Here is a 19,671-nt window from a genome sequence, read left to right on the forward strand (position 1 = left end):
ATCTTTAAAGTGGAACATTCCATGTTGATACCTTTTATGGTATCGAATCGTGGCGACCTGGTGGTATCAAACAGTAACATATCTCTGGACATTTTTTAAAATACAAATGTCTTGCATAGATGACAACTGGCATCACGTATACCACATATTGTGCTTCATCACCAATTCGTAAAACTTCATAACGATGACGAAGATTGCAATTTTCAACTGATCTAGTCCAAATTGCTTCGATTCGCAAAATGCTTTCAATAATTCCATTTTTAGCCACAACAGAAAGTATGATATTGTTTGATCTTTTCTTCCGTTTCACTTGGAAAAATTCCTCCTTAGAAAGAGTTGCACTGTTTGTGCTGATTTTGACAATCAACTTCGCGCCTAATAGCAGCGTTTCAGAGCAATCATATTGGGCACAATACTTCTTTTTCATCCCATGCAAAAAATTACCAAGCACAGGAAGGTCCTGATACCACACCCGGTTGAGGGATATGTGAGCAACGAAAATTTTGATTGTTTGATCTTTTCTTCCGCATCACTTGGAAAAATTCCTCCTTAGAAAGAGTTGCACTGTCCGCGTAGGGTGTATTGTAATACCTTGCGTGATCATGATAAGACAGTCAACTTCGCCCGTAGTAACAGCGTTGCAGAGCAATCATATTGGGCACAGTACTTCTTTTTCTTCCCATGCAGAGACTTAGCATGCAGAGGAAAGTCCTGATACCACCCACAATCGGTCGAGGGATGTGTGAGCAACGAAAATTTAGAATCATGAGTTGTTGGCATTGTTCATAACAACGTCATAAATGATGACTTTTATCAACTATACCATATTCTGCTGGATTTGCGAAATCGGCAGATTCGGGACGGATTCAAACTGAAACTGATGCAATCCAATTGTTGATGATTTATAACAGACGTATGAAACGCACTGATATTTTTGTTATCTGTCATCAATTTCATCAATAGCTGTAAAGTAACGGAAACCGTGGAGTCCATGGTCGGAAATAATTTTAGCGGTCTATCCGTCCGTTTTAAGCTTATAACCAGCCATAACAACTGTTGATACTCGGGATGAGAGAAGAAACAGCAAACGTTCTCGAAAGTTCACTTTAGATGGATGCAGCCCGCTGTCTACTCATTAATATCGTTTCCAGCTTCTTTCAGTCAGTTCTTCTGGAAGTTTGATTTCCCTTGCCATAGACAATGGAAAGATCTAGAAAATGAAAAACCAACAAGTGTTAAAATAAAAATCTGAAATGAATGAATGAATAAATAATAAATGAAAACATTACCAACATTTATCCCAATAATATAACATTTGTTAACGCTGATAAATGAGATTTCAGTTGCTTTCCAGGTTTCAAAATTGAATCAGACATGAAGCGCCAACATCAAACGACTCTAATGTTAATTGATGTTGGAATACAATTTTTTCTGAGAAAGGAAAATTTATGAACTTCGATCTCGTCTTCGGTGAAATCAAAGTGATTCCACACATTTCTTCGTACTGTACATCTATAAACGAAATGCAAACAATAATAATAAATCTCTAAAATCAAAAATTGAAACTAAACTGTTATAAGCAAATTTTCCACTGTAAAATTTACAAGGAAGAATAGAAAATTATCTTACTTTGCGAATGCAGGTTGAAAGAATAGGAAATATTAAACATAATTCCATATCTCAAATTCTTGCTTCACGTTCATAACTGCGCCCATTTTCGTATGCCTAGCATTTGAACAAAATCAATTGTTTTCCCATCAGTAGTTCTGACATGACGTCATTCTGAATTTTGACCACAACCTTCAACAAATAGCTGAGCTTTGAGACTGCAAGCTATGATGCTCCTTTCGTCTTCACCCTTCTTTCAACTTTTTCGTCTTTATTACAAATCGGCTACGACGTTATCTTTGTAGAACCCACTTGCATTTCATTTCATGGATGCTACCAAAATTACAACTCGTCTTCTACGTTCTGTCGTTCATACAATTCCATGATGCTTCCAAATTCATAAAATGCACGCATACTCTATTGTGCTGGACAGAGAGAAATAGAAGTGATTCAACTTTTCTTTCAACAGATCTTTCTCATTAGTTTCTCCATGTTAACAGACATTTCGGATCGGTTCACAGCTCTTAAAGTAAAAATTCTTTGAGAGAAATTATCCAATGTCGATAGAATCATCATCTGCCAATGTGCTATTGCTTAACAAACGCTTCATTTATAATTCAGCCTATCATACTCTCTGAAATTATATTTCCAAGCCTTAATGATGTCACTTGAAAAAGTACTAAACAGCACCCGTCACACAACAGTGAATGTGTTGGTCCATTAGCTGTGTTGTAAAGACATAGCTTTACAGTCTATTAAAGTTTTCAGGTATTAATCATGTAACGGTAAGTAACTATGAACAAATAAAAATATTTTTTAAATTCCACTAACATGCAACTTATTTTCAATCTCATTAACAAGACAGAACTTTAGGGCATCGCATTTAAATATATGGGCATTTTTATTGTAGACATGCTCCTGAATAACTGTAGCGTACAGAAAGCCTTTGTTACTACTGATGTTCAGGTTCTTCTGGCGAATCGAGCGGTGGAATAAATCACCGTCTAGAAGAGTATAGATAAAGAGTGAACGAAACAACAGATTTTTGGATTAAAATGTTAATTATGATAAAGCAACACAACAAAATCGATCGACCACCCAATAGCCCTTGATGCAGAGTATTTCTTTTTGCAACCATTCTACTGACCAGTGCTCTGCGCACTTAACAAACAAACAAATTCTTCTCAGAATGCCGTTCACAGCAGATGCATTTAGGTGTTTCGCGCAGCCAGTTTCTTTGTTCCTTTGATCAATTTTTAGTACTTAAACAATGTTGCATTTTTTTGTTTTGCTACGTGAATATGATGTTCAGGTTCAGTGCAAAGCTATAATTACACGTAATCAGTAATGGTATGATAATGGAACCGTAAAAAGAATATACTAAGCGCTAACAGATTTGGCACTTGTTTGTTTTTTTCGAAGCATAAATATTCATTCTGAAAGCAATGTTTACCTGTTGAATATACATCTAAAAAGGCATATTTAGACAGAACCTCATCTAGTAATCACGCCAGTGGTTGGTAACGAAAATATCGATAGTACTGTTTTTTATTACTCATTACAGACATGGCGACGCATTCAACAGAAATGAAAAACTTACAGCACGCTTTTCATGCTGAAACAGCGGATGACGATGGTGATGACTTCAGCTTTGGGATTTGATCGAGTTGTTGTATTTTTATGATAATGGGGTTATAAAAGACGATGATGGGCATGCTGAACAGTAGCTTACAAGGAGTACAATTCGATCTATGTAATTTTTTGTATATAAAGCTATTAGTATAATTAGAAACAAATTTGTTCTTTTTTTTCATGTTTACAAATAAGAAGAGATTACATTAAATTGAAATTCAGTTTTAAGTGGTTTGTGACTTTTTCAGTGCACATCTCACAGTAGAAAATACTCGTAATACATTTATTCTATATTATTATTAATATTACTAAGCCTATCATTCAATTCAATATTGTAATTACCTGAATTATAAGTTTACACATAAATGGAATTATAAGTTTACACAAAGAATCATTTAAGGAAAATTACTAATATATAAATGAAAAATAATATTATAAAAACAATTTCAATAGCAATCTTTTTATTAGAATAATTATGCGCCATTGCTTATGTAGAATCATACAGATGAAGCTGAACAATATTTTATTAAAAATTAAGTTCAATAATACAGTATGCTTTGATCGAAGTTATAATTTTAAAATGATGCACGTAATGTAAGTTAATCAATGAACTAATAAATAATTGTTAGTTCAAAGTGAGTAACATGGATTAAATACACACATATTTTAAGGTTCCTCGCATTCCTCAGACGAGTCAGACATAATCTGCAGAAATTCCATCAACAATGTATTAAAACAAGGCGTTCCCCGCATGGACCATAGCAGAAGGACAGCGGGACAAATATGGGATACTTCACGATCACAATCTATTTCGCCACCTAACACTCCATTTTGAGATTCATCCATATTTTCATCCGCCTGTTCATTGGTGGCTTCACACGCTGTATCATACATCACTTGTGCTTCGTTACGGCTACTGGACTGTTCATTTCCATCGGACGACCCTTCAAATACGCCTTCGTTCACCTTATCCGCATTGATATTTCTAACAGATTCTCCAACTTTTTTCTCTTCATCAAGCATGGAACGTTGTCGACTTCCACTGACCATCATCAGTTCACTTTCATTTCCAATCACACTGTTCGAATCATTGTTCTCAGCATTGGTTTCCATTGCTTGTTCATCCTGGCTGGTCTCTTCAATATCCGCATTCGGCTTAACCTGCTTCTCACAATCTTTCAGTTGGTCATCATCCAACTTCAGCTTTTTCCAAGCAACCTCGTTAAACTGAATTAAAAACAAACAAATTATTAAAATTATTTTCAAATTACACGTCAATATTTGAAAAGTTTACCGTTTCTTGGTGGTTGCCGGTCCTCTCCATTTTCTCGTTGTTTTCTACAGATTAAAGAGATTGAGTGCTTTACTATGCGCTCAGGTTGACGACACGCGTTAAACTGAAGTTGAAATTTTCAACGCTGCCTTTATGTCTGTTGCATTTTAAAGTGAACATTACTGTAAAACTTTAAACTGCAATTGTTATGCGGCGAAGCACCATTCCTGATCATCACTAATGAAAAGTAATTCGCACCTACCATTTTCTTGAATAGTCAGAAATGAATTTCAGTTATTCATGTAGGAATTTTTAAAATATTCTTCGATCATTATTACGCTTTTCTACTTTTCCATATGAATATTAAGTTGTGGTATCAGATTTGAATGATCATTTCGTATTATTCTTCCTAATTTTATTGAAAAACAAGCGTATCTTGAATTTTAGTATACTAGTTACTTTGAAAAATGCATGTTTTGTGGTAGTGCTATTGTTGCTTTTATTTACAAGTAACAGTTAGAGTTAATTGAAAATGCATTCTGAATTTAAATTTAATAGCAATGATGTGAATTCGAATCTTAATTCAAATTATCATTATGTGTAGCCTATTTTCATGCTTAAACAAATTCACGGTTACATCAAGGATACCACCAGGATACAGTGGTTCCCAAAGTGCGGTCCATGGAGGCATTTCTGGATATCCACGGAGACATTCTCAGATGTCCACTCCTTCATTTTCTTTAATTTCACTTGGAATTGCTAAGAACTGTCTGACATAACGCGCCACGTCGATGCTTCACTTACACATTCAGTTCATTCTATTCAATATAACAACTACTCTGGAACGCCTCAGATAAGCAACCCCTTGTAAATTGTTGTTCTTCACTATCATACTGTTGATTTGTAATGGATCAACCACTTATTTCCATGGAAGCGGAACTTCATCAAAAATTCCAGACATTTCGTATAAACTCAAACCTGTGATACAGTTGCCCTTCAGCATTCCCGTTTGGGTGGTATCGGGAATGCTGAATTTGCGCGAATATTTGCCGCTTCTATCATCCAATCCTTGCCGCGAATGACGCGATCCTCTGTTTCATATTCCCTGCCTCTGATGCCATCCTTATAGTTGTATGCAACTGCCTGAAAGCTGCATAGGATATCATAGAACCTCTCCCATAGATTTGGATGTTTAGTATTTATCCCACATTTGCTTTTTTCATTCATTCGACTGAGTGCATAACAGTCTGTCTATAAGTTTCTGCATTCAAGATTGCCAGAAGTGGATGGACTGTCGGGTGCATCTTTTTTAAAGAGCTTTGCTATATGGAAAGTTGTTTTTTCCTTTTTTTCATTTTTTCCAAAATTCTCTCCGACTCATAACGTACATAGTCATAAAACGACGCTCAGTATGATTAGTAATAAAACCACTGCTTAGCACACTAGCATTGTGCATAAACAGCATGCAGGCATAGACCATTGTACGCGACTACAGTTGCATCACGCATTACGTATTCACTCAAATTTTGCTCTATTCTCACCTTGTGTTGCACTGCGCTTGCTTGGGAGAGCGCACGTTCTGCGCTTCCAGATATGTCTAGACGAGTTGCCAAGCTTGCCATCAATTTAGGAATCGTGTGACCGCAGTTGACGTGAACTAATAACCGCTTGTTCGCAGCGACCATTTTTGCTTTGCCTTAATTTTCATTTATCTTTTTCATCTTTACAACAGTAGCGGTTAGTTAGGACTCCAAATTTGGGTAAAGGCGTTATCGCTGCATTCGGCTTTTCGATTTACGTCATTTTCACCATTGCTCTGAAAGAGGTTATTCGTTAATTGTCATCAACGCAGTGGAAACAGAAGTAGAGTTTTCGTTCACTCCGCTTCTTCCAGTAATATCAGTCACCTACTTTATTACAAATCTAAGAATAATCCAATCCGTGACCTAAACTGTTCTAAACTGACTGTATAGATAATAGGCAAACAAAAAACCGAGTGCAACAGATCATATTTATCACAAGGTTGTTACTTACGAATTCAATTTGAAATCTGCTTTCGAAATGAGACACTAAAATTCAAAAACAAGTGTAATGCTTCAATATTTCATACACATCCATTGTAAACTTACAATTGCTCATTGTTGCATAATTGTGGCACCTCATATAATTATATATAAGATCATAAGATGCTGCATTTGAATATTGTGCATAAAGATCAACAACAAATATGCGCATACAGTAAGTTGCTGTTTATTGATATTTTCGTCGTTTATGCATATTATATTTCTTTGGAGTACGGCAGTTTGATGCTGCACTTGTATGTGCAATAATATTGAATAGTTTGTTCGCTTGTTTTTCGTTTTCTTGTTCCAACAACCGATAAAGTCATTTGATGATAATAATAATAATAATGATTTGATGAACGATTTGAAAAATAATCTCAGTATGTAAAATTTGAAAAAAAAACGCTGCTTGTTCAGTGAAAAGAATAGAAAAGAAAGATCAGTGAGATCAACTGGTACTAGCACTGCTCCACGACGACTACTAGTAGTAGTTGTGGGATTGACCAATCCGATTCGTGATGCATTCGTGGAAGATGTAGTAACATTTGCAAGATGAATAGAAATAATAAAATTGTTCAATTAATGCGTGCTGTTTTGTCTGTTTGCTTATTATTAGCGGCAACAGCAACAACTGCAACGATGCAGTTATTCGTTGGCTTCACCGACCGATTAGAGATTGATTCAACGGGATTAATTTTCACAAAAGTGAATGAAAGTGAAAATTTATTCTTTTCGCTCTATCTCTTCTGGCAGTAGAGTTCACAAAACCGAGCTCTCCACGTTCAACTAACTGCCTCGTCTATTGGCAGAGAAGAACATTTTTCTCTTCAGCTTAAACCATGACGACAAAACTGTCTGTCATCATGTATGACAATAATGAAGATTTTCTTTTCTTTATCTCACAATCCCCTCGCTCGATTAATCGCAAGGAAATAAAAATAATTGTCAGAGAAAAAGCATAAAAATAAATAAATAACAACATGAGAGGATGTCAGAGGATTTGAATAATTCAAAGAAAAAAGATAAAGAAAAATAAAATTAATAAATAAAAGATAATAATAATAGGAGATTATAAACAAAATTGTAATAAAAGAAATATAGCAACCGGCCAAATCCCGAAGCAACAACGGCAAAACAACAACAACAACTGGACACCCATCGAAACAAAAGGGGCTACTTGTTGGTTGTCTGCTTCTTCTATATACTGCTGCTTGCTGCTAACAGAAAAAAAAACAAATCAACCCCTCTCCAAGCCAAGTGTAGAAATGGAAAAATAGCCAGTGACCAGTGATGAAAATAGAAATAATAATAATAATAATAAACAGTGTGCTTCAAGAGAATAATAATAATAATGATGATGATGATGATGATGATGAAAAATTCGATGCAAGTGTTAGGAGAATAATTTTGAAAACAAAATAACAAAAAAGAAGTACAATAAAGGCTGTGTGTGTGTGGTGTGTGTATGTAGACTTCGGGCACAAACTAGACGGCACTGTATTTTCAAATGACAGTGTACAGTAAGTTATGTATAAAAGGTAAAAATAAAAAATATTAATAATAAATAGTAATTAATTAAAGATCGTTGAAGAGAAAACCAAAAGAAGAAGGAGAAGAGGCCGGTAAAGGATAGTTGAAAATAAATGATAAGACGATGGAAATGGAGATGTAAAAATTATAATGGCTTTTGTTCGACCTGCGCAATCACACCGAGCGGATCATAAACACCGTTGCACTCTGAATAGTGATAAAGCACTGGAGACGTGGAACGACGGTTCGACCCCTTCAATACTGTATAGACGTTGTCCGCAGTGGCCAGTTTGTCCAACAAAGGAAGCAAATCCAACAACTCTGTGTCATGCAAATCATCGAACCAAGACTGCACAGGAACCTTAAATGAAATGCGTGTTTTTCTTCTTCTGCTTTGCTTTCGTCAATACAAAAATTTCATTCTTATCATTACTGATAATAGTAATATTATGGGGAAAAAAATTTCGATATTAAAATATACGTACAGCATTGTCCGGATGAAAGGCATACGATGCAGGTGAATTGTCCACAATGAGCACGTGCTTCAAATCGCGCCCCAGCCGATTCAAGTCCTAAGAACAAACAAACAAACAAACAAACAATAAATAAATAAATACGATAATAATGAACGGAAAACTCACTTTTACATAATTGCCTTTGTGAAACACGCACGCTTCACGAAACAGTCGAGACCGGAACACACCCCACCGGTCCAGCAAGTCTGCAACCGGATCCGCGTACTTAAAAATAAACAACCCATACAGCTTATTAATATATATATATATATACGGAAAATCATTTTATCCAAGAAACAAACAACAACAACAACAATAGCTACTATTACTACTACTGCTATTACAACTAACTAACTAACCTTTGCCAGACTAGCAGTAAAAAGAATGCACTCAAAATTGGCGCTAATCTGCTGCAAAAACTCGTCAACGTACGGACGTTTGAGAACGTATACCTGAAAACAATGGATAAATTTTTGAAAAAAAAAAGAAATTTTTTGAAATAATTAATAAATTCCCAAAGAAACAACAGCTCGCTCACCTGATGAACGACACCGTCAATTTCAACAGGAATTACAAAATCTGGATTCTTCACAGGCTATGGAATTTCAGCAACAACAAAAAAGTAGTTATTATTTTTTCCAAATTAGCATAATAAAATAAATCAAAAACCTTGAAAGAACTGTGAACGAGCGTTTCGTCAAGATCAACAATAAGACACTTTTTGTTCACGTCACTGGGATGCACTGGAGGCAATAGCAGCCTCTCGGACGACGACTGCGAAAAAAAACAACAACAAAATTAATTAATTAATTAATTAGTTTGTTTAATATCATCGTGGCGATTGGAAAAATATTTTTGGAAAAAATTAAGAAAAAAAAAAACATACCGCGTGCACATTATTTTCGGAATGCCTGGACGTGAAGTGGCTGTTTTGAAATTCCGACTGCAACGGGGCGGCGCTTTCGACCGGCTTCAAGCCGAAACAGCAGAACAATCCACGAAACACCTTCGGTACCCGCAACTTCCTTTCCACCACTTCGCAACGATTTTTCTCTAAACCAGCGAAACAAAAAAAAATATGCATATATAAAAATAGCCCCACCCCTCTCCACAACCGCCAATCAATTGGTAAAATTCTTCAACGAATAATAAAGTACTCACACAAAAAAATGGAACTGAACCGAACAAAAGAAAAGACAGATAATTCAAAAATTTTCACAAAACGTGCACTAGAAGTAGAAGATGTTGTTGGCAGAATTTTCGGTATAAATGCTAAGGTAGGGTAAAATTGAATTTTCAACTGCTTGACAAAACAGCAATCGATCAACAACCGCAACAGCTGCAGGAAGCAAACGCGGCTGCTTCACTTCAAACTCTACTCTCACACAAGGCGCACAATTTGAAATAAACGTCAGAAATTTCGAAAACCTACTCAAATAGTTTTCCTTTCCCAAATACACAACCCCATCCGATCAGTTTTAGGTTGGATTCTTGTCGATCATTTTCAAAAGCAAAATTCTACTCACTCCTTCAATCAAAATAAATATTAAAATAAATTACTGAACACACTATATATTATTAATTATTGGACTTTTTCACTGGTGGTAAATCCCAAAACACCATTAATTTCGATAACAATCAGTGAACTCTAATCCTGGAATAATGGGAAAAAATGAACTAATGAATACAGTAAAGCAGTGCACAAATAAGCATACAGACGACAACAACAACAACAGCGTACGGGATTGAAAAAAAAACAGCTCAAGTTGAGCACAGAAATGAGGAAGAAATTTTGGCTTCATGAACACAGACGAACTGCAATATAATAAAGAAAATAATAAGAACTTGATTAAATTGTGAATAGAAGAAAAAAAGTCGAAAGAGAACGAAAGTCAACCTGAACAACAATAACAATGATAATAATAATAATAATTTCACAGATGGAAACTGAAAGAATAGAACTAAATGTGAATCGAACAACAACACATTGATTTATTTACTGGAAAAAATAAAATTCTTCAATAATAACTGAAATTATGTACCAATTTTTACTCGCATTTCTTTCCATTAGTGAACGTGTAATTCTGTCCGCAGGTGCTGCAACGAAAAATACTCAAAAAACAACAACGACAATTTGGATGATATTCTGCTATTTGTTGTTACTACCACCTACTACTGCTAGTATCAATATGAATATATTAATATAATTACTGTTACTACCTCTGCTGCTGCTGCCCGAAGCCAAACAACTAACAGACACCAAACGCGCCCAGTTTCACCGGCACATAATCGACGAAATAAACAAAGCATTTTTCAAACAACCAGATTTTACAGAAACAAAAACCAGCGTACGTACATAGCGCAGTTTGAAAAATCAAGCAGCGGCCAGTCAAAAGCCACTTCTCGACGGTAATTAAGACAGCGTGAAAATTGTTGGCAAATTTTAAAAAGCTGCGTACAATAAATACGTCAAACCAGCCCAGCCTGCTGTAAAGCGGGCGGGCGTGTCCCCAAAGGCCGAAAAATTGAATACTGAACAACAACAACAACAACAACAACAGCATGAAAAATAAAATCGACCAGCTCCGATGACTACTACTAGTAGCTTGGCTTACAAGTGGTCAGATTTTCCATTCGACCGCTACAAAAATCAATCGTCACACAAACAACGCTGTCGTTCAATTGAAATTTAATTCTACATCGCTGGTTCGATATTTTGCACAAAAGAAAAACCCTCTTCCAACCTCCGGACACCAATTTACTACTGTAACCAACGAACCATACTGTACGATTTGGTTTTTTCTTTGATTTTGTTAATTCAAAACAATTTATAGTAAAGGATGAAAAAAAAATTTTCTTTATCCATTTCAAATTCTGCATTTGCACTTTACAAAAAAAATTAAAAAAAAAATATTTTTTTTAATACCAAAAAAAAATTCTCAACTACAGTAAGCTACAATAAATAGTTCAAGTACAAAAGAACGAAAAATTAACTCATCAATTAATTAAACGGAAAATTCCTTTCTGTTGACCTACAAAAAAAAACATATCGCAAAATCAGCTGCATTGAAATTCAATTCTACGCTTTGAATGCAACAAACTGTGTTTGCCAAAATGTTGACACACGTTGAAAGCTGTCGATGACTCACAATTGAAAAATAGACAATTATTATGATTAGTCGCTTATTTGTTGCTTAACAATTTTACAAGTGTTGAAAAGTCCAAAATCACGTCAAACAGCAACAACAACAACAACAACAAGTGTCAAAGTTGCAAAATAGAAATTGTCAATATGAATTGTTCGTTTGATTGGAAAAATGTGAAAATTTATTCACAACTTTCATTATAAGATTATAATTGAAAATTGCATTTCAAATACTGCCAAATCAACACTTACTGGTGGTGCGCCTATTTTGAAAAAAAGGCCAAAGAACTCGAACCGGACCGGCTGTATTATTAGTATTATTATTGTTGTTGTTGTTATTAGCTGCAGCAGAAGTAGCTTGAACGTAACGACGACGCCTGGGCTTCCTGCGCAGACGTCTTCTACAACTGCGTTGCCAGTAGAAAATAATCCCGGATCGACGATCCTCGTAACGATGCCAGCGATCCAACTGGCGCCCAGGTTCCAAATGCAAGCCACGCCGACCGACGTGACGTCGACCACGACCCCTGACGTGGACGACCATCGACGACCGACGCCCCAACGCCAACGCTGTCCGGACTCGTCGACCGGCCACTGGCCGGCGGTAATTGTTCACAATCCGTACACGGCCCAGTCGAACTCGACAAAACGGACCACTGACCAATGTCCACAGAAGACGAACCGAAGAGCCGTCGACGACAGACAGCACGTTTCAAATCAAATCACCAACACTCGTGATCACACAACAAACAATGACATTTTAGCAGTTATTGAAAATATCTACTGATAGATGATAAATAATCATAATCATAACGACGACCACATCGACGACAACCTTCTTCTTCTTCTTCTTTTCACTTCTTTATTTACAACTGATATTTCTATTAAAAACTTTCTCTTCTTCTTCTTCAGAACTACCCAATCCCCTATGACGACCATCAAAACGACAACGACGACACAACCAGACCGCTGTCACACATGCACACGTGTGTGACGTCACCATGCGCGCATGACATACGTATGCAAACAACACAACTCTTATTATTATTATTATTATAATCGACTCTCTCTCTCGCTCTCTTTCTTTCTCTATACATCCATCTACACATACATATAGATATATATATATACATGTGTGTGTGTGTGTGTGTGTGTGTGTGTGTGTGTGTGTGTGTGTGTGTGTGTGTTATTTCTTCTTGCTTTTGCTGATGTGCCACCACTTATACTATTATTATCAGCATTATTATTATTATTACTAAAGCTATTACTATTGCTGCTGCTGCTGCTACTACTACTAATACCACCATCAGAACTAGTACTTTCTGCTTTCCACCAACGCATTGCACAAATGCACAACATTCAATACACCAGTCTTCAACCGGAACATAAATTCCGTTGTTGCCAATTTTGAACACAACACAAACTCTTCCGGCATCCGCCTTCTTCTGTGTACTCTGTTGCTCATTTTCAACACATCCACTTGTCAATCGTCCAATCATACGAACCGATTGCACACAACATCAATTATTTGCAATTCTACCTCATTTTTCTTCCCATCACACCACCACCACCACCACCATCAACCATCAACCATCAACTCCTCCCGTTAACAAAACAAAATTCATCCAAAATGCACAATCAAATACTTGATCATTTCATACTGTATTTTTTTTTATTGAAGATCAAACTTTATACCACAATGACGTCAGTTGAAAACTTTTTGTTTCACCAGTTGATCATATCAATTAGAATTAAAAAATTATTTATTATTTCGCTGGCAAAACAGGTCGTCCAGATTTGCTCTATTCCAACATAATTAATAAATGAAATGACAAATAATTAATGGTCAGAGTAGAGCAGAAAAATAAAAAATAATATAATAGATTAATTAGAAAAATAAAATCAATATTAATAGTGAAATATAATTTTCTTAATTTTTATCGTGAAATGTTTTATTTAAAATTACACCTGCCATCTGATGAAACATACTCTCAAGTTGGACATCCGTTACTGCAGCATGAACTGCATAAACAAAACCAACTCGTCAATAAATCAAAAAAAGAAAAATAAATAAAGATTACTCATTTTGTTGTCATTCAAAAAATATACATTTCAGTCACAATGGAAATCAAAATGTTCCACAATTAGATTAATTAATTAATTAATAATAAAATAACACGTCATTTTCGTTTTATTCAACCGTATCCGGCAAATTCAAATATTATTATCACACCTATGTTACTTTTTATTTTGCGCCATGGAAAATTAAAACCCATGTCATCGAAAAATCCCCCTCCCCATCAAAAAAAAATAAAATTTTTTTTATTTGTCTTTTTTCCAATCGCGCAATGCTGACAAATAAAAATAGAGGAGTACTGTAGAATTGTGTTTTTTTTATCGATTACCTTCTCATCACAATTTACAACTTTCACACAGAAGTTGCGAGTAAAAAGTAGTAGAAAAAACTGAAGAAAAAGAAAAAAACGACAAGCACCGTTGCGAAAAATTGCAACAAAAAGTCGAGCGTGTTGAAGCGAACGCTTTCGACGTTGTTCAATCAAATGTGCAAAAGGGACAAAAAGCGAATTAAAGGAAAATAGAAAAAAAAAATTTTTTTTCCACCGGTCGTTTTTATGCATCCCCAAAACACGCAACAGCCGACTGCTTGTTGTCGCTAATTTTAGAAAAGCACAAACGCGAGCACGGATGTCACGCATATTTTTCTCCCAATACGATTCGACGAAAAATCCATTCATTCATAATTGCTTTGTTGTCGTTGTTGTTGATCTTTTTTTTTGAATTCTTTTGAATGATTTTTCCAAATTTATACTGCTACATTAATTGGTTTCTGTTTGATAAAATTCAAAGAGGAAAAGTGAAAATTCAACAACACCCTCCCTACAGTGCCTAAGACAGAAAATGCTAGAAGATGAAGAAGCTTGCTTGTCAATTTCTCCAACTTTAGTCAAAAATTCTACTACTGATAAAAAAATACTAAATATATTTCTGTTGATATAATTTTCCATTTGAAAATATTCCTCTTTCTCATTCAATAATAATAATAATAATAGCAACGTTCAATACTACTTACTTGTGTTGGATACAATTTCAAATTTTTCCAATGGCAAATATTCGTCGCCATGCACGTCCAATTCCAAGTGAGACATGTCGAAAATGAACACCACACAACAGCACACAACGACGTCAAATTAACAACGTCCGGCGCCGGCCAGTCTAACATCAAGACGGCCAGCAATAGTCGAATAGAAATCCATGCTACGGGCACCTGTCAAAAAGCCAAATGGATATAATAATTCATATGTATATAAATGTGTGTATTTATGTATACAAAAACGGTAAACGGTTTGAATTAGTCACGTTTGCTTGTTATTATTATTATTTTTTAAATTATTTATTGTAATCGTCGTGGGTTGGTTACTTGATTATTTGCATTCCCCTCTTTTTCGTCAGTCTGCATGCATGCTGTTGAGAAAATGAAAAGCGCAACAAAGGCAAGAAAGAATGACTTGGCTGCTGCCAGTTGAAGCGCATTCTGCTCATAAAATGCAACTACCTTCTGCACACCTCTCTGCACAAACCAATCAAATCTCATCAATCATTTTTTCTTTGAAGGAACAAAGCACACTTTTAACTATTTATCCACAATTGAATAAATACAAATTTACATACAAAATATACAAAAATTTTAGCTAAGAATAATTAGCATAAAAAAAAGAAGGAAAAAATAGAAGAAGAAAAGGAAGAGGAAGAAGAAAGTATGACTGAGTGAGTGAAAGAGAAGAGAGAAAAAGAAAAACAGACATAACAACAGCCAGCCAGTCAGTCAGTTAGCTTAGTAGCTAGCTAGCTAGTTAGCTAGATAGGTAGTCAGTTAGCTTTCAGTCGACACGTCTGCGTCCTTTCCGTTTTCCATTCAATCATGTCGCAGCTCCACTGCTAAAGCTGTGCAAACAATTAATTTTGTTCAACCGTTGCATCCGTTTGAAATGACCAATCAGAGAATTTTGTCAAATAAGAGAAACAAATCTAACTCTTAGCGATAAAGTGAAATAAGCATATATACTACACATATAATTGGAAGAATGAAAAGAATAAAAACCTCTCGTTAATAATAATAATAATAACAAGGTGTCATTTTGCAAAGTGGTTGACGATGATGAGACTAATGAGATTGTCGGTGGTCATTCATTATTTTCCACCAAATGAGCCAAATTATCCAAGCTCCCCACTGAGCTGTGAAGCGGATCTGATTTTGTCAAAGCACCCAACATATACGTAGAACCTGACCACACACACACACTTAATCACTGCTCACACTGACCTGATCAAACGCTTCTTGCGGATGTTGTTTGCGCACGACCAACCACTGCAAAGTTGATACAATCCACTGAATCACACGTACAATTCACTGTTACAGTAATTAATGATTTTGAAACAAAAACAACCTACGATAATTATTATAATTACGCAGGTACCTTTTCTTTTCTGTTAAAGTATACACAATAACCAGAAATACGAGTGCATTGAAAACATCATCAACAATATCAAAAATCAGTTGCTCGATGATATTATTTTTATATGCAGAAAAAAAAATAACAAAATCGAATTCCATACATTATTCACATTCTGAATCACGACCTATTGCACATCGAATAAAAATAATCAATGTGTGCGTACGATTTGGTTGGTAGTGAAATGTTCGTTTTTTTTCTCTCAAAATGAAAGTATTTTTTCAAACAACACAAAATACACAACACTGAATACAACTAACTGAACCGTAAGTAAAAACTGTTGAACCGATTATTCGATTAAAACTATACCCACTGTAATGATAAGTATTTTAAATTGAACATGCAGCATGTTTTTCAGTATTTACGAAAGCATTAGTTCACGTCAATTACACTAATAGCAGTTGGGATTAAAATTCAAAGACAAAAAGCAAAAAGATATAAAATATAAAACAAAGCATACGCTTGAAAGGGGCAGAAAAATCGTCACGCCGCGTACGTGAAAAAGGGATCAACGTCATTATTAAAATTAAAATTAAAAGAAAAATCGAAACTTATCATCTGAATTCATCGTGCAAAGTGCATTTTTCTACCGGTGAAAAAATTGCACATGTGCTACTTTGCATTTTGACAGTGGACGAAAACAATATTGCGTATCAAAAAGCGCCAACCAATATGTGCAGATCAAAAACAAATCAAACCAAACCAAATGCTGCTTTTCCACACTCTAGTCAATTTTCTCTATATGCGAACTTTTTATTCAAATTGAAAAGAAAAGAAAAGCAAGCTTATAGACATTATGAACAAAACAACATTCATGCAATGGACGAGCATATCGTGTTACAGATGAAAAATAATCATCCCTATTGATCACTTTAGCGTGCTCATCATTAGCATTAATCCACGAACGCTGACTTTACACTGGTTTCAAATGCATAATCGCATATGAAATGTGAAAATATAATGGAAAAAAGAAATTTCTTTTTTTCAATTTACTAGCCCCATACACATTTAGTCTGCGAATGCAAAATATATACATATATATAGTAACCAATGTAACTCAGTGTAAAAATTGTAAGCTGATCAAAGTGATACAGAAAATGCTTTGTGTGAAAGCCATTCACGAAAATGTGCCCCATTTAAACACATCTTCCACTTTTCCAACTTTGATTTACATCTGTTCTGAAACGTTACCTTGAGGCAGAAAAGCATATTTATGCATTTTATCTCAAGTTAATTTCATCTATTTATCTGAGGCTATGGAGAAACTATTTCTCACGAGCTATAATACACATGATAATATAAAAAGAAATAAAGTGTAGCTCAGAAAGTAATTTAAAAATTGAATAAAGCAATATATATATATATATATATATATATATATATACACTCGCTCTCTCTTCAAGTTTTGTACTTTTCAGAGCATGCCAGAAATGCTACAAACTTGTCCACAAATATTGAAATGAATGATAGAAACAAAATTAACGACTGCGGTAAAAACTGATATCAACAATTAGCAATGATTCGCTCATTTCAATTATGAAAAGTTCACATTACCTTCCCACACAATTTCTGAAAACCATCGATCAATGTCTGGAAACGTTTTCACACATTTTAATTGAAAAAAAAAAGAAAACCATTCCGGATAAAAGATTTGGCCAGTGAAAATATTAAAAAAAAATTTTCTCTCAAGAACAAATATTTCCACATGTTGATGAGCATCTGAAATATTATTAACTAGAAATTTTTCACATAATTTGCTGAAAATATCAAAATTTCTCCTTCAACAATTTACAATATTATCTGTTATTAATGAAATATACAACCGGTGAATAAATCAATTCAGCAGCTGAAAAAGTAGTTGATGGAAATTTATTTGAAAAGTTTAAATTTTCCTCATAAAAAGCTTTGATTTGTGCAAATTTACTGAACTGATTGATTTTTGATGGAATTTTCACTGCAAATGCAATCCTGCAGTGTAAGATTCATCAATTTGACTCCTGTCACGAAAACCTGAGGCGAAGGAGCTACAGTAATATAATACATGTACCTGAAAATCATGTTAGCATAGCAAGATCAAGGGTAGAAAGATGTGGAAAGGCAGAGAGGCATTTTACAGAAAATGATGGCCAAATTCGTCTTCCATTTTAGACATCGTAAAAGGGAACAATGCAAATAACAATGTCGACACGGTTGCATTGCGCTGACAGTCAGCGAAAAAGTAGCATTTGCAGCAGGTCGAGCAAGAGACAATGACGCAAACGAGAAATTTCTGCTTTGTGCACAAAAACAACACATGTGCAAGGCAACTGATGATCATTCGCGCAATGAAGCGAAAAAGAAGAAATTGTGACACAGCCAGCGAATCAAGCAACTTTAATAAAAGCGATGCCATTTGCACAGAGGAAAGCTACGTACAGAAAAATGCTACGTCATGAAAACAAATTTTCCGTTTCATTCAAACTCGTTCACTGTGATAAATCATCAATGCCAAAATACTGGAAAACATTACTCGACAACAAAAAAAATCTGTTCGACGAAGCATTGCATGCGTTACTTAAATGCTCACTAGTAATGAATATGATGATATTTTCACAGATACAAAAGAAACGATTTTTTCAATATTTATATGTAAATATTTAGGAAAAAATTTGTACGTGCAAAAAACTGTGATCACGTATGACAAAAAATACAGATACTCGTTGTTAATATAAACAGAAATTACAACATTGACATCTTCATTTATAAATTGCGAATGTTCTTGTGTAATGAAATTCTAGATTTCTAATTAAAAGCGAAACCTCTGAGCAAATACCGTTTCACGAACTGAACTATGTAGTGTAAAGTAAATAATGACTTTGAATAAAATGTGTTTAAAATTTTAAATAAGAAATAAGTAAAATAAAACGAACTTTGCAAAACATTCATCGATGGCGCTAACAACACTGAAACAGCGTGACTTCATCTGTCCATACACACGTCAGAAAAAAAAACAGTCGTATATTCTATAAAATTCAAATGCACAAAATTTTTAACGTACATATATGCAAAGCGCGAAAAATAAGTATATTATAAACACGTAAAAAGTGATCTTGAAATAAATCATCACAAATAGCAGTTTACACGCGTGTTGATAAAGCAAAACATGCATCCATGAAAAATGACAAATAAAGCATACTTTGTCACGTCACGTCCCTCACACAAGTATTATTATTTCATCATTGCATAAGAGAATGATTTACAATCGTGAAAGTGCACATTTTCAACAGGCAATAAACGGAAAACAAAGTCAGCGGTATTTTCAAACAAATTTCAACAAGGCGACAACGAACACGTAGCAGAAATTATCTTTTCTGTTTATGAAGCAGTGTGTCAT

The 19,671-nt window shown here is 34.9% G+C and overlaps 5 protein-coding genes across 5 annotated transcripts; 2 read left to right on the top strand and 3 right to left on the bottom strand.

Annotated features, from left to right (window-relative positions):
* Window positions 1-34: 34 nt before the first annotated feature.
* Window positions 35-427, bottom strand: Tsp_09793 (hypothetical protein). The gene has a single exon (XM_003374378.1). It carries the CDS (start codon window positions 425-427, stop codon window positions 35-37), a length of 393 nt encoding a protein of 130 aa, XP_003374426.1.
* Window positions 428-3,906: 3,479 nt separating this feature from the next.
* Window positions 3,907-6,198, bottom strand: Tsp_09792 (hypothetical protein). The gene is made up of 2 exons (XM_003374379.1): window positions 6,055-6,198; window positions 3,907-4,467 (listed from the first exon to the last, which is right to left on the bottom strand). Exons 1-2 carry the CDS (start codon window positions 6,196-6,198, stop codon window positions 3,907-3,909), a joined length of 705 nt encoding a protein of 234 aa, XP_003374427.1.
* Window positions 6,199-6,740: 542 nt separating this feature from the next.
* Tsp_09791 (hypothetical protein) lies at window positions 6,741-7,132 on the top strand. Its single transcript, XM_003374380.1, has 2 exons — window positions 6,741-6,751; window positions 6,994-7,132. The coding sequence occupies exons 1-2, from the start codon at window positions 6,741-6,743 to the stop codon at window positions 7,130-7,132; spliced, it is 150 nt and encodes a 49-aa protein (XP_003374428.1).
* Window positions 7,133-8,251: 1,119 nt separating this feature from the next.
* On the bottom strand, window positions 8,252-9,705 carry Tsp_09790 (carboxy- domain RNA polymerase II polypeptide A small phosphatase 1). The gene is made up of 7 exons (XM_003374381.1): window positions 9,508-9,705; window positions 9,291-9,395; window positions 9,160-9,216; window positions 8,981-9,073; window positions 8,748-8,846; window positions 8,592-8,678; window positions 8,252-8,467 (listed from the first exon to the last, which is right to left on the bottom strand). The coding sequence occupies exons 1-7, from the start codon at window positions 9,703-9,705 to the stop codon at window positions 8,252-8,254; spliced, it is 855 nt and encodes a 284-aa protein (XP_003374429.1).
* Window positions 9,706-11,735: 2,030 nt separating this feature from the next.
* Window positions 11,736-12,825, top strand: Tsp_09789 (hypothetical protein). The gene is made up of 4 exons (XM_003374382.1): window positions 11,736-11,747; window positions 11,801-11,890; window positions 11,972-12,532; window positions 12,679-12,825. The coding sequence occupies exons 1-4, from the start codon at window positions 11,736-11,738 to the stop codon at window positions 12,823-12,825; spliced, it is 810 nt and encodes a 269-aa protein (XP_003374430.1).
* Window positions 12,826-19,671: the final 6,846 nt, after the last annotated feature.

The sequence above is a fragment of the Trichinella spiralis genome (genome assembly GCF_000181795.1).
Source record: "Trichinella spiralis strain ISS 195 chromosome Unknown Scfld6, whole genome shotgun sequence".
NCBI classification, from domain to species: domain Eukaryota; kingdom Metazoa; phylum Nematoda; class Enoplea; order Trichinellida; family Trichinellidae; genus Trichinella; species Trichinella spiralis.

Bases quoted from the DNA above. Each gene is read 5' to 3' on its own strand.
- Tsp_09793 (XM_003374378.1), bottom strand. From the start codon at position 427: ATGAAAAAGAAGTATTGTGCCCAATATGATTGCTCTGAAACGCTGCTA.
- Tsp_09792 (XM_003374379.1), bottom strand. From the start codon at position 6,198: ATGGTCGCTGCGAACAAGCGGTTATTAGTTCACGTCAACTGCGGTCAC. The intron at 4,468-6,054 runs GTGAGAATAGAG...TTTTTAATTCAG, and splicing joins CAAGCGCAGTGCAACACAAG to TTTAACGAGGTTGCTTGGAA.
- Tsp_09790 (XM_003374381.1), bottom strand. From the start codon at position 9,705: ATGCATATTTTTTTTTGTTTCGCTGGTTTAGAGAAAAATCGTTGCGAA. The intron at 9,217-9,290 runs GTTTTTGATTTA...GAAATTCCATAG, and splicing joins TCGTTCACAGTTCTTTCAAG to CCTGTGAAGAATCCAGATTT. The intron at 9,074-9,159 runs GTGAGCGAGCTG...CATTGTTTTCAG, and splicing joins TTGACGGTGTCGTTCATCAG to GTATACGTTCTCAAACGTCC.
- Tsp_09789 (XM_003374382.1), top strand. The intron at 11,891-11,971 runs GTTGCAAAATAG...TTTCATTATAAG, and splicing joins CAACAACAACAAGTGTCAAA to ATTATAATTGAAAATTGCAT. The intron at 12,533-12,678 runs GTTATTGAAAAT...CTTCTTCTTCAG, and splicing joins CAAACAATGACATTTTAGCA to AACTACCCAATCCCCTATGA.